Source organism: Serinus canaria, chromosome 7 (assembly GCF_022539315.1).
Source record: "Serinus canaria isolate serCan28SL12 chromosome 7, serCan2020, whole genome shotgun sequence".
NCBI classification, from domain to species: Eukaryota; Metazoa; Chordata; class Aves; order Passeriformes; family Fringillidae; genus Serinus; species Serinus canaria.
Window position 1 is genome coordinate 22,079,370 of NC_066321.1, and position 15,440 is coordinate 22,094,809.

At 38.5% G+C, this 15,440-nt stretch overlaps 1 protein-coding gene across 2 annotated transcripts in view; it reads right to left on the reverse strand.

Moving 5' to 3' along the window:
* Positions 1–15,440, reverse strand: part of PDE11A (phosphodiesterase 11A) — a 107,137-nt gene that overhangs the window by 83,943 nt on the left and 7,754 nt on the right. For both annotated transcript variants that reach the window (XM_050977058.1, XM_050977057.1), the window contains exon 2: positions 11,517–11,675. In XM_050977058.1, the coding sequence (XP_050833015.1) occupies positions 11,517–11,675 (159 nt within the window). The remainder of the gene's footprint in view (positions 1–11,516; positions 11,676–15,440) is intronic.

Consider the following 15,440-nt stretch of genomic DNA (forward strand, 5'->3'; position numbering starts at 1 on the left):
CAGCGCCGAGCGCGCCACCGCGCCCGGAGCGCAGAGAGCCGGGCTGAGAGCAGGGCTGAGAGCAGGGCTGAGAGCCGGCCGGAGCGCAGAGAGCAGGGCTGAGAGCAGGGCTGAGAGCAGGGCTGAGAGCAGGGCTGAGAGCAGGGCTGAGAGCAGAGAGCAGGGCTGAGAGCTGGCCGGAGAGCAGAGAGCAGGGCTGAGAGCAGGGCTGAGAGCTGGCCGGAGAGCAGAGAGCAGGGCTGAGAGCCGGCCGGAGAGCAGAGAGCAGGGCTGAGAGCTGGCCAGAGAGCAGAGAGCAGGGCTGAGAGCTGCCCAAGGGGAGCCTGCCCGGCGTAGAGCTGGCCCGCAGTCACACCGAGGGAATGGCTGTCCCAAAGCGCAGAGGCGCCAGAATGGCTAACCCGATTTATGCTTAATTAACACTTACAAAATATGCTGCCGTGCTAAAAGTGTACAAGAAATAGCAGAAACATGAAGCTATAGGAGAGTCACCCCTTATCTTCGGGAGCCCCTACTCTAGCTATGCGTGCTCGCTTAAGCATGTATACTTTGTAGCATTATCACCACCAAAGAAGAATGCAAGCCACTAGAGGGGGTGAGACCCTTTTCTGGTAGCACAGGAGTGCAGGATGCTTCCATGCCTTGTCGCTGCGTTCTCAGCCTGGGTCTGCCACAGCTTTTCACTCCCTCAGCCCTATCCTTTCCTGCCTCCACTTCCTCTCTCCCTGCTGCAAAAAGCTGTCTTAAAGCGGTAACAGTGTCTGTATCCCTGCTTGTGCTTCTAAATGCTATTTAACAATCAGCCCATTCCTGTTTGTTGCTTTGGCTTTTTTTCTGTGACAAATGAAAGTGATAAGGTGTCAGCATGCAGCTCTGGTTACTGCAAAAGTACAATCACAAGACCACAGATTTGAATATTAATTCAGTAATCCCACTGCCACACTAACAGGAGAATTATAACCATGCCATTAGGCATGGCAGTGGATACTTGCAGCAGCTGCTGCAGAGACCTCTGTCTTCCAAGAAAAGCAGAATCAACTCACAAAATTAAAATATTGAGAGAAAAGGAAATGCAAAACAATTCCATTAAAGCAAAAAGACCTAACGCGGTTCTGCTGTTGTAACTCTGCCATTGTAAAAGATACATCCAGATACACAATGTTCTGGTTATTGTTCCTGATATTCACTTGCATGATTCACAGTTATATTCAAGTGTTCACAATTATATTTATATAAAGTCTCACTGTAACTTCCCGTCAGAAGTACAGCAACTATGCCAAAAAAGCAGGTTCTGTTTAAAAATATTCATGAGATACTGTTTTAACAGTTACATGTTTCCTGCTCCAACATCACATTCTACTACAAGCATCTAACATTTAATCTTTTTATATAAGCAAAAATAGATCTTAGTATCTGACTTGACATATCTATTCTAATAAAATCCACAAAACTGACAGCAGATGCAAAACAGAAGGCCATGCATATTATAATAGAATTAAATTAGAATCAATTCTGATTATTCATCTCTAGTTCAGTTTTCATTAAAAGAAAGTCTAAGTACCTGATGAAACAATAATTGAAGTATTTTGTTTTAATATTCAGGACAAACTACTGAAGTATGACATCAGTGAGGAACATGATCACGGAGTACTTACTCAGTGGAACTCATTTTCATATTCATTTCATTGAATCCTCCTTACAGGCAGAGGCTTATCAAATAAGTTTCTCACCATTCCTACTCTGAGAATAGAATTTTATTTTTAAATTACAATTTTAATTTTTAAAGAATGTTAAAAGCTGTAAATGGTTATGGGGGGAAAAAAACCCCAACCAACCAACAACCCCCACCTCTTCATTCTTCCAAAAGTAAGCATTAATGCAACAAATTCAAACTGATAGATGAACACATAAAATGCTCAAGCTCATTCCCAGAGCTTTTATGGTGGTTTTTCATATCTCACTGGAATGGCCTCTGCTTCCTATGTGTGATTTCCCAAAATCCAATTCAGAAAAATAAAATGCTTTCCATTTCTATATGAACTGCTTGGTCTGGCAGCAACTACTGAGGTCATCACCCAGTGGTCAGATGTTAATGAAATCACACAACACTAGAAGTAATTTCTCCCCTTATAGGCCAAACTACAGTCTTTATAAAAACATGTATGTTTTTCCAAAATGTAGGTTAAATGCAATTGCTCTAAATTGTTAGTGAGAAGCTTCTCCTCAATCTGCTGGTTTAATACTTCTGCAGGCAGACTTCAGCTTTTGTAAGTCATCCACATCTTCACTGCTTTAATTTTATTAACTTCTTGAAGTTCAGAATTATTTGATATTGTTTAAGAGACTAGGGATCAGAGTTTACCCTTGAAACAGCTGTATTATAGAGATGACATTTCAGCTGCTGTGCATGTCCAGTAGGGTAGCAACAAACTTTGCCACCACTGAAAGTCAAAATTTCTGGCCATTCAGGATTAAAAGCTCATGACTTTCCAATTTGAGTTGAAGAAGCCCTGAAACCCTAGGCTAGAGCAGATTACCAACCTTTGTGATTCAAGCACAGAAGCAAGTACAAAGGCCCCCACTAGCTATATTTTCTACTTGGGGTGCCAGGAAAAGAAAATTCAGATTGTGTTTTTGGTAACATGTCTTGGCAAGCTTCCTCCTTTCAAAGCCTCCTCTCCTCAGAAGGGAGCAGTACTATTTTCACAGCTGTTCTGCTCAGTGGGGCAAGTCTGCAGGGCTGCCCTAGCTCAGACCACAATATCTGGTCCTTCTGTCCTTTAAGATATCCCACTGACACTCACCACATAGCACCTAGGACATCCTCAGCTCTTGGATGTCCCCAAGTCCATCGCTGCTTGGCACTAAAACCATGCCACAACACTGGAGAGCTATTATCAATTAATTTGCTTTGTAACCATGACACCAGCTTTGCAAAATGTTAGTCTGTTTTTATACAGCAAAAAGCTTTGGCTTACAAAGAAACCCCAAAACCCAACACAAACCTCACCCCAAAAAAACCAGAAAAGAACAAGGTTTGGTTTTACCCATTCTATCACATGGACAGTAAGTTGCCAGCAAATTAATACTAAGGTTAAATCTGTGTCAAATTTAGTCCAAAGACTTTAGCCTAAGTAGCTGTCAGTATAAATATTGTTTTGTTTCACTAAAATGTATGTGGATAATTATTCTAAGCAATAAGGTTTCCCAGAGACCAAATTATTAATTAAGGGTCCTACTCAGAGCTTTCACGAAGCACTGTTAAATGAAGCATTCTTCCTGGTGCCCCGCCTCTCCCACCATGCTCTTCACAGGAAACATTTTTCTAAGTACAGTTCAATAAACCTGTTAAGGGTTACCTGAAGTGCACTGCATAATTTACTGCCTGAAATTTCTGACCACCATTCACTGTTATGAACAATGTGGCTCAATTCTCTTACAGCTCCAACATTTCAAAAATCATCATAAATTGTTTTAACCCTACTTTAGTTCTTGCCAGCTCTGCAAGAGATGCAAAATTATTATTGTTAATGGTTAAATTACTTCAGCTTTCATAATTTCATTGAGCTCCAGTCTAGAACATGTAATCTGGCTGCCCAGTAACTCTTAATCTTGCTGACTAATTTTACTGGTAACCCACGTTTTTCATGCTCTGTTGTAGGTTGGGGTTTCTTGAATTAAAAACACAGCATCCTCAGGGATTCAGAGAGCTGTGGAATCTTTCAAATGAACAGTCACAGTATTTGCTAAAACTAACAATCAGCAAGTTAAGGGACAAACAAAATTTTTTTATCATGGTAATGCAGTGACAGCAAGGTGACAACAGAAGCAATGAAGACATGCCCAGGCTTTCAAAAACAGTTCTGGGCATAACCAAAAGGTAGTTTTAAAATGCTAAGAAAAGTGCAGTTGTTGTTTTATCAGGCTCAAGTGTACAAAAAATTGGTTCCATGTCTTCTACTTTTCCAGACATGAAAGTACCAACGGTCAGAGCAGTGAAGAGGCACTGACCAGGGGTTTTGGGGAACAGGTACCCATCCTGCCAAAGCAATGACTACAGAATAAACTGCTGCACCAGGTCAGAACTGGTGAAGATTTTTAGGGCAAAACAACTGGAATGAAAATGAATAGGGAATGACTTTTCACTCTGTTCACTAAAAGCAAAACAAGAAGGAATAACATTAAATGAATTAAAGTCACATGGCAGTTCTTCATACAATGGGCAGGATATTGTGAAATTTATAACTTTTCTTGCTTCAAGAAATGCCAGAATCAATTCCTAAACAGAAAATCCCTGGGGTGGTATTAAATACACAGATACCGTGTCTGGTCCTGAGCTGCAAATAACAGTCCACTGTTGGGCTATATGAAAGAAATACCATCTCATGCTTGCCTCATTCCAGGCATTTGCTTTTAGCTGCTGACAGAGAAAGGTCCCATGAAAGATGAGGACAAGAGTTTTATTCATTTGTGGCCACAGATTTAAACAGCCATTTCCCAGATATAGGGAAACACATTGCTGCATCCTCCTAACAGGCATTACAGCTATATTGCTGCTTACATACTCCAGCTGCTGGGATGCAGACAGGAATTTCTCAGGTGGACAATTGCAAAGACAGCATGGATGAGGGCTGAATCCCTTCTAATGTACAGTCAGGAGTTTGCCAGTTAAAGAGCAACTACACTTTTGCAAAGCAAAGACAGCAGGGTAGCACAATTTTCATAGGAGTGAGAAACACTATAGGTATATCTGGGACAGAGATGTGAAACACTATAAGCAAAGCTGGAACTATTAAACAAACTGCTGAAATTGATTTTTTAAAATTTTTTGGTGCTTTTTAACACATCTGTTTGAATAAGGGATGCTTCATGCAAAGCAATTAGTCAACGAGGCCTCAAAAGCTCAGACTGGGTCAAAAAAAAGGAAATTTATTTCCTTATTATAAAGTAAGAATACTTAAAATTGAAAATCTGATAGCACATATGGAACCACCTAATGCCATATTTAGAATTGGGTTTCAGAAGAGAGATCACTGTAACGTGATCTCTCAAGGGGATACTGTGAATCAGTGCTAGAACAATTCTCTTTTAATTACAGTTTCTTATTAAGCCTGTATTAACTTGCTGAAGGTCAGAGGTTGACTTAATTTTTAGCAAAATTATTTGCTAAGAAGTTTGCAATATCTCATCATGTAACCTATAGCTAGATAGGCTCTGCATCACTATTCCAGGGGGAAATACTTTTGATGGCAGGAACTGCTGTATGAACATTTCATTCTGCTTCAGGAAAGATAGGCAATTCACAGGAGATGCAAAATGCTATTTTCTAAAAGTATATCAAGCCTTCAAAGTTATTATGAAGAACATCTAGGGAGAGCTGAATAGACTGACAGAAGTTCAGAAAACACTTCACTAGGGACCGAGTCCTCCCATCCAGCCCACAGGGCACATCTCCAGTAACTGTCAGAAATAAAGGTTTCACCAGCTGTTGACCACAAAGGTTTCCTCTTACATGCATCTCTAACAAGGCCCCAGTGCAGATTTCACTTCAAGCAAACAAGATTTTTCTAATAAGCCATCTGATCAAAATAATTTACTTGGTTTAAGGGAATTCTGCCAAGAAAAGAAAGACAGCTGAAAGTAAAAACTTTATTCCTTAGGTAATGGAAGTTCAGGGTTTTCTCCAGAAAAAAAACATCAAACAAACAACAAAACCTGATTTTTTAATAAATTCCTTATATAGACAGTACCTAGGTGTTACACTGTAACACAAGTACACTTTCAAGACCCACAGGCTTTCTTTCTTTTTTTATGACAGATGTATAAAACAAAATTCTGATCCTCCAGAGCCTTTGTATAATTGTTGTTTTGGTATTCCAAGCTTTGAAGTGGAAAATCCATTAATAAAAAAATGTAGTATTAACATCACCCTTTCTAGTTACTAAGGTGTCTGAGAGTTACCATCAGAACTGCAGAATTCTTAGCTTTTAGGCTTCCTGATGAAAAATTTATTCACTTCTGACTGAATAATGTAGTATGGCTGCACAAAGGCTTCCATGATCATGGCACTTGGTTGCTTTACCAGTCTTCCTGAGAAGTTGTTCTTGGGTTTGACCAGTTGAGATCTGGGCTCCTTTCTCCTGCTGCAATGCCTTGTGAATACTAATGAGAGGAGAAAACAGAACACAAGCTCCAGGGCTATTTCTGTGCTTCAGAATCTGCAGGAACACCCAGCATTTCTCTTAGTAAGATTTAGTCTGAAGGTACTACTGAATGCTTCATAATTCATGTCTCTGAATATATGAGTTATCCTCATCACCCCTCTGGATTTTTTTCTAAGAAGGCTATAATTAGTAAAAGTAATTTTTGATAATGTGACTGAAAAAAGCATGAAGGAAAGCAGCATAGTCGACTGTGAACTGTGTCTCCTCCCATGGAAGCAATAGGAACCAAAACTGCTCCTTAACCAATCTATTTTCAGTGATCTGACATGGATGAATTTAAGCTTCATAAATAGACTTGGGGGTCTGCATTAATTAAATGTTCCACTAATTAAATTTTAAGTTTGATTTTAAAAAGCCCATTAAGTCAGCAGACATTCTTTAGTCTAGTTTAGTGAGCTCTGAGTCAAATACTACAAATATTAGTCAAATGACAGTCAAGGCTTAAGGATAAGAGGTCTTATTCAAGTCTCTCCATATTAATTGAGAAGATAGAAGCACAGGCAATATGGGAAGAACCAACAGGTTCAGATTCCTGCTGGCAGTTGCAGGAAGAATCCAGATGTCTCGTATAATAGGGAGAGTAAGGAAGGTAAGAACAAAACTCTAGTGCCCACAAAAAAACCCCAATTGTCTTGAGCTGCTCTATAGAGCAAACCCTTCCTGACACCAAATCTGACCATTTTTTATTTGTTTTATGATAACATCTAGAGGCATCAAGCAAGTATCAAGAATTTAGTGTAATATGTACCATAAACACACAGCAACAAAGCCTCCCACAAGTCTAGGAAAATACACATTTGCATTGGAAAAAATATATGGTTCACTGAAATATCCCTGCAGTACATCTTAGGCAGGTTTCTATACCTCAGAGATAAAGATGTCCAATTCAAATATTAAGCACCAGTCTCAAAACAGAGGTACTGATACAGGGAGGTTTTTGTTAAGCTTTGAGTACATTTTGAGTTCTGTAATTAAAAAGAAATCTAGACTTTCTGCTTAATTTGAAAGCATGAATGAATGCATACAAGATGAAAGAAGTCCGTGCCAATGTCTGTCATGGCAGTCATTTTGTGCTGTTGGTTGCAAACCAGTGGTGTTAAGCTGCTTTGATAAAGCAAATATCCTAGTGGCAAATTGCTTTAAACTCCCTCAGCAAGGCAGTTCAGTTACTGTGATTTATTTTAATTTAGATTTGTGTAGCATGTACTTTTCAAGAAGTGTGCCTAATAGACCATTAGAGTTTTCCCAGATAGCTGTGGTGCTTCAGCACCTTCATCCTTCAAAGGTCTTTGTTATTTCCAGTCCTCTTTCAGCAAATTTGTCTCTTGCACTGGAGATATGTGACGTGGGCCACATGATACCTTTGAGGATCATGCCATTTTTAAAAAATAGCTTTTGGAGGGTCAAGTGAGAGAACCAAGGCAGGTATTAGCAGGAGGTTGTCACATACTGCCATATATGGAACACATAATAAAAAATTCTTTACTGAATTTGTTTCTCATCTGTTCCTTTGTAGTGGATCCATCAATTATTTTCAGGTGACTTTTTTTTTTGTTGTTGTTGTTGTAAATTCCCCACATTCACAGAGCTGGAGTTATCATTTTCACAGCAGCCAGAGATGCTTGCCTGTTCTGGATCACTTCCTTTCCTAGTAGTTTTATTTACAGTTGATTACTTCCCTAAGATGAAGGAATGGTCCTTACTGACTTTTAAAATTGCTATCTGCCAGCGTGACTGTAAGCTCATCATGCAAAAACTCACAGAAAATGAAGGTACAGGTACAGCAAAATCCCTGGAAATTATTCATCACTATGGTAGACCCAATGTAGGATATATTTAAGCTTTAATGAATATGGACCAAGAAGAGCACAATAAATTGGAAAATTCAGAATCACAAGGCTGCTATTAGGAATGTGAGAAATAAGATGTTGGAGCATGAGAACACTTATCTTCAACCCCCCACAAACCAAATACACATCAGATAAATCCTGTACTCTATAGACAGATGTACTTAATAAAACTACCCACAGAGCACAGACAACAAATCCAGTTCTTACCTCCCCCTCCCAGGTCTCACTGCATTCAAACTACTGGTTTTCAGCAAAGCCAGCAGGGTTTAATTCGAGATGGCAGCCCTGGGTACTTTCCCTGCAGTCAATTCACTTCTCTCAGACCACGAGGATGTCAGAGGCAGAGAACAGGATGCCAATTTAAGTGACCATGGAGCTGCTGTTGCTGTTTGTTAAGCCTCTCTGATGGAGGACTAGATTTGTTTTGGCACTGATTTTCAGAAGACTCTAAAGGGCAGACAATAATCGAAACCACAGACTGTCAAAGTCTTGTTAGGCTTTTCTCAGCAGTCTTGGAACATGTATGACTCACCAGCAAAGAGCACATACCCTTGAGTGAATCTTCAGCCCAGTACAGGGAATGCATGTTGGGTGCAGAGTTCTTTCCAAGGGGTCAGGGCTTTTATCTTTCTGCTGTTTGTCTGTGCAAATGAACAGGTCTCTTCATTTGCAAAATACATGTAAAAGTGCTGTTTTTCCAAAAAACTACCAACTACACAACAGAGTGTAATAGTGAAGACTATTATGGGTAATAAAGTATTCTAATATTGTTTGTATCAATAGTCTGTTCAACTGAGCCACTAATGCTGGGGTGACAAAATACATTGTGACACTGAGCATCTTTCTCTCATGCCTGTGGCTGTCATCTAATTCTGCACTTAAACAATGAATTGGCTAAAACATCCCTAACACCAAAAGGAGAAAAGAAATTTGGCAGTGGGAAACAATATTAAATGTGGAAAATTCACTGCTATTTGCTCTTAGTGCTCTGCTTTTAACACTGTGGTCAGACATGTAAAAGAAAACCCTGAGAATTTGCCACGAAAACAAAACCAGAAGAACTTTGCAATATAATACTCCATTTTAGATACTGCAAAATATAAACTTGGTTACAGCTTCAGAGCATTAAAAACTCCTCAAACCTTAAATATTTTATTTGCTATTAAATTCCTGAAAACAACTAAGAGTACATAAAAATGATGCTAGCATCTACTTAATTCTAATTGAAAACATAAGTCTTTGTTTCCTATTGACTCGAGACAATAGTGCTGCCAAGAGACATTTCATTAGACAATATAGTCTTGTCATTTCATAAAAAAACTCCAACAGATTATTTTAATTGCTTCACACAATACTAAGAGAGGAATGACACTTGCAAACAAAAGCCAGACTCAAATGATACTCACATTTCTCTGAGAGGTTTTTGGGGGTAGGAAAAAGACTGCAAATTTACATTTTCATTTGCTAACCATTCTGAAGCTGCTGATTGTCAGAAACTGTAACATCAACATAAAGCTGCATATAGGTCTTTTGCCAGCTACTGATCAGACTTTTCTGCACAAGCCACCTCAATACCCAGACTACTGAAGTTTTCTTATTCTGAAGAGGGTTTCTCAGTTTTCACCTGCCTCCTTTCCTCACAAACATCTATGCTGATATTTTGGTTAAAAATACCTGTTTGCTAATCCTGCAAGACAGCTCTCCTGAAAGTATGTGCTGTCTTCCCAGAGGTATATCATGCTTTCTAGGTTACCAACTGAGTCAAAAAACCTAAAAGCATGGGTTTTGAAATAACAGCACATGGACTGCCAGGCCTCAGATCTGTTACAGGGCAAAATGATGGTTAAGTTCTCATTTACTTTTCCATAAAATCTACATGTCAAAACCCATTCAATATATTCTTGAAGAGTTCTAACATGCAGGCTTATAACTTTAACAGTGATCTAAATTACTAAGAACAAAATAAAGACAACACAGTATGGGCAATTTGCTGATTTTTAGATAATATTTGGTAGTCCAGAATGGAAGCAAATGCATCAGCATCAAATACTGATACATTAAAATATTTATGTAATACACAATTCAAACATACACAGTTGTTTTGCTAGTTGAATGTGTGATAATCAAATGTAGGATCCATATTAAAAGCTGAATTTTAAACAAAATTCCCTTTACAAGGACAGTACTAATAAACAAAAGTGTTGATAAACCCTACACAGGGAAGGTTTAATTTGCATTTAGTTACACACTGAGGCATACATTGCTAATAAATCAATATTCAACATCCAGGATTCTCAAGAATCAAAAGAAACTCAGAGGCAACCCATGGTTACACAAGTTTGGATAGCTTCTAAAGAAGGAATTTAAGAAGTACTGGATAACTTCATATAAAGTACCATCTGAAAATTGAGAGTTCTATTTAAAGTTAGTTAATTCAATCTAAATCACTATGCTAAATCAGTTACACAAACACCTTGCAGAAATAAAAACCAAAAGTTAATTTTTATTTAAAGAAAAGGGTGTATAACATTAACTGCATTTGAATCAATATAAAGAGCTTTTTGAAGGAAAAGTCTGCCTCTAAGTACACTTCCACAAAAATGAGATTCAACACTATTTCAATACACAGAAGTGTAGTTCCCTATTTTGTGCCTAAAGGAGATTCCATTTCTCTCTCCTGGGCTGACAGAGTTGCAGTTCTGTTCCTCCCCAGCTGCCCTATACCATTCTCTTCCCCAGTCACACTTTGGCTTCCTGCACATTTTCCCTCCAAGGTCAGCTGGATACATTTGCCTTCATCAGCAGCATTTCCTAATTCCCCCTGCCTTTAATTCAAGTTCCTTCTTTGCAGATACTTCTACTTTCCTGCCTTTTTTGCTCACTTTACTCTCCAAATTCCACCTGAGATACACATACCTGGTGTTCCTTCCCATCCTCTTTTTCTTTAAAAAGTATTGGCAAGTCTCAAATATTTTAGAAGAACAGATTTGTATATGCATAATTTCCTCTAAAATAAAATTTCTTTTTGCATATTCTACAGACATTTATCCCTTGGAAAGTACTAAGAGAACATCTTGATTTTTAGAGTCAGCAAGCTTAGGAATATCTCTGTGATAATTTCCCCCCAAACTAATTCTTACAGGTGAAGTTTTCAAAAATAAAAAAGACTTCCTACTAAGGTCTACTACACAAAAAAGGTCTGCATAAGATTAACAGAGGAACTCAGACATTTACAGAACAGATTTTCTATTTTATTTTTTCTTTCTTATTTCTATTCCACTTTCTATTTTAAACAACAGAAATGTGCACTTTGTTATGCACTTCCAGAAGTGCATAACACAAATGATGTGCTATTTACTAATTTAGATTAAGTCTCTTTAGACCAGTCTGCTGAATTAGAGAAAAAAATTTAGAAAGCATGCAAAAGTAAAGCTAACCTTACCTTTTCATCATCATCAGAAAAAGGGGCACCTCCTGGAGTCTTGTTTATTGCTTGGGCAACACCAATAATCTCTCCATCACTGTTTCTTATGGGCATGCACAAGAGTGACTTTGTCTTGTACCCAGTCAGTTTGTCAATCTCATCATTAAAGCGTCGATCCTTCAAAAGGAAATAAGGAAACATTAGCACACATTTCGTATATCTAAGCTTTCTTCAGACAGCAAAGTACTTTTCTCAATGTCTGATAAGGTATTTTTCAGTAGCATTAGGCTGTTGCTTCTCTGTTATCAGCCCATTCTTTATTAGCTGTTTTTCCTCCCTTTTCTCAGGGGATCAGTAAATATTTACCATTACATAATCACATTCACTGAAGTCCCACATTTCTACCTCAATTAGAAGTGTCAGCACAGACTGATATCTGCCATTAGTAATGCTACCATACATACACACTTCTGCTAGGCCCTGCTGCCATTTCACACCCATACTCTGTAGATGCTCACAATGTCTCTCTCAAGTAAATGGAGACTATTTATGCCCCATTTCTGTCTGTTCAAGTGTGACTGGTTATGTGGACTGGACCCAGTACAAACACATGCTCCAAGAAATGCAGTCAAAACCTCAGCTCTTTCTGGAAAACTAAGTACAGGAATGTCCCTGTTCAAAAAAGGCACTGTGCAGCAATCCATTCTCTGGAACAGTAAAGCTCAAATTGCAGATCATAAAGTAACTCAAAGGAGGATGAAAACTTAAGAGGTAGTGCTGACATCACTTTTGTTCATCTTGGTAGAGCATAGTCTTCAACAGCTCTTCTATCAGCCAGAGAGGAAATTACTGCTTTTCACTGGCAGCAGCTCTGTTCCTCTGTTCACCCTTCCTAAGGGTAAAGTTAGTATTGTGCTGCAGGCAATAGTTAAAGCCAGCTCAGACTCTCCTAACATAAGGAAACTAAGCTGTTGAACAAAATTCGACACAACTTTTTGTTTTCAAAAGTTTAATCAATATTGGCTGTGAAATAAAGCCTATATCTGACTCAAGTCATGAAAACAATCCACACCATCCTTAATTTGATTGTGATGAGCAATAAATTTTTACTGATACTAAAAACTGACATTTTTTTTTCCTTGACAAATTTTTATCTATTTCTATTTCCTTGTAAATTCCAGATGCTACAGAAATAGTCTCTTCACTTTGAGACATGATTTAGAAATGCTCTATTTTTACCCATTATAAAGATTAACATATACATTTGGCTACTTTATTACTTATTGCACATTTTCCAACATCTCAGCCAGAAGGAACTAATACCAAATGTACCCAACAACTTCTTTGGGAGAGCCAGAACTCCCATGATGGATGTTTTTTAATAACAGCATCAAGGACACAGATCTGCCTGATCTTGAGATCTTTCCAAATGCTTCTAAACACTTTCATATCAACTTCAATAGAAGCTGAACTGTTCTGCATCACAGAGAATCCTGCCTAGAAAGATACAGTTCTTCTACAACAGAAGAAAGGAAAATGCAGTGCAATTATCACACAGTAGGCTTCACTAATGAATGAATTAAATATTCCTTCCAGTACTTCCTGGTAATATCTGAACTACTATATGGAATTAGTTGCTGTTGCTGAAATACTGATAAGATATATTGTGCTACTGAAGACACAATCCCTGCTCTACTAATTTTTTACCAAGCAAATCAGAGCACACAGGGAGAACACTGAAACAACAACAGCCTGCCTTGAGTCGCAGTACTGTTGATTGATACCTAGTGGGCCTTACAAAAAAGCAAACCTTCAAGGGGCAGTTTAGCTTGAAAAAACCAAAAGAGCTGTTGGTCACACCAAAAGTGAGTTGAGATTTTCTCATCTGAACGCACCCCATGCCTGTGTTACATGTAGTCACTGCCTTTTCAGCAGGCCTCAAGATTAACATAAGAGGTGCTGTTTGATCAGCAGGGTGTGGTGGCACACAGGACAGGGGCTGGTGAACCTCTCTGCATGAGACATGCACTGTGCAGCTGTTAGCAACAGATGTAATGACCAGCTGTGGAGCCACTGTTCCTTCACAGATGCTGTGGAGTAGCAGAGACACAAGAGGGATTAGCAGCCTGAAAAGTGTTGGTATGCCCTTTATTGTACAGCTCACTCCTGCTGCATTGCTTCTCTTTTCAGGCAGATCATGGAAGTTTTCTGTTTGTCTCTCTCCCTGGAGCCTCTACACTAGGAGGCAGCAGGGTATCAGATGATATCCTCTGATGCTAGAGGACTGGATGACCTTTAGCAGAAGGGTATTACATCTTGGAGCTGAAACTAAAGGTACAGCAGTCTACGAAAGTTCATGTGTTTACTTGGGAAAATGAGGCACTATTTACAAAAAACTCAGGAACTTGGTAAAAGCTGAGAATGATCAAGACATGAGGTGAACCTACTCCTACTCTTTTGTGGAAAAGCATGCCAGAATTTCATGTGGGTGACATTTGAATAAGTGATGAGGAGAGACATAGAAGTGAACAAAATAAAATGCTGTTCCTGGGAATGTTGTTATTGTTGAACCATGCAATATGCACAGAAAACAGTGACTGGATGACCTGCATTATGTTCCAAACTTCTTATCCCCACACTCTCTTCTTTCATCAGTTATTGTCATAATAGGACATACATGGCAGGATCTAAGAGAGTGGTTTTACTGAGTTTAACAGGACCAGTAAAGACTTGAATGCCCAGGTGTGAACTGTGATGGCCAAGAATGGACAATATTTATACTCCCCTCTCCTCACAGGGGGTAAACTTGAGCAAGGAGGCCTGTTTAGCAGCTGATAACAAAGGTGGTAAATCAGAGAGAAGCTCTGTCAGATTGCAAACATTTTGAGATATAAACCATATTATCCCACATGTTGGAACAGCCTGCAACACAACAGGGTCCTCATTTGCACCAGGGCCCTGGGTAGTAAGAAGTCACAGTGTTTATGACAGCAATGTAAAAAACTTGCTTTTAAGTTTTTTATGATTAAGACATGTATTCAAAAATCAAGGGCAGACTAGATAAAAGCTTCTGAGAGAGAGACTTCACCATAATCGTAATTGTACTTACAGTATTTTCTTGCAAGAACACTCATGGAGTCTTCCACTGACTGTTTAAAGAATTACTAAATACTGCTTTGGTTCTATATAATGAGTTTTCTACACAGAGATATTAAAAATGTGAAGGCTGAGGCATTTTTAACTGGAATTTCAGATCTGCAGTCAAGGAAAAGTTACTCTGTAGGACAAACCCTATCCTAGCTTTAAGGATATTTATTGATTGTCAGTGTTGCCCTGTGAAAGGTGAATGAAGTAAAGACATAGAAGAGAGCAAGTTTGATCCATCTATCCAAGTGCTGGTAATCCAGTTACCTGCTCAGGAACAAAGTAGTCCCAGGATTTTGGATATATTTGAAGATTGCCAGTGAATGAGAACAGATAAATATCTTCAGTGTTGATTTTCAGTTAAAGTTGGTAGTTCATACATTGTTAGCAAACATACAAGTTTCACTGTGTTTTGCTGTTTTTTTTTAACATAGGATAACTCTTTGAACTTGAAAACATATCTTTTTATAACCTTATGAAAACCAGTAAATTTTATGTGAGCATTATAACCATGATTTAGAACAAAAGGAAAAAGTATAACCCTAACCCAAGTTAGCTAAGAATCAAATATTATAATGGAGGCTGAAACCTGCTTGATAAGATTTCCAGGAATTAAGTCTTCATGACAAAGCCACTTCCTCTTTCTTTAGTATGTAAGGAAAAGTTTTAATCTAGTGAAATGCACCAAATGCCTCAGCCAAAGCTGACAGCTAAAAGAGAAAGATATTTTTGATTTTATTATTTGAAAACACCTTTCAAATCTTTTCATGACAGAAGAGAACACTACAAAAAATACTC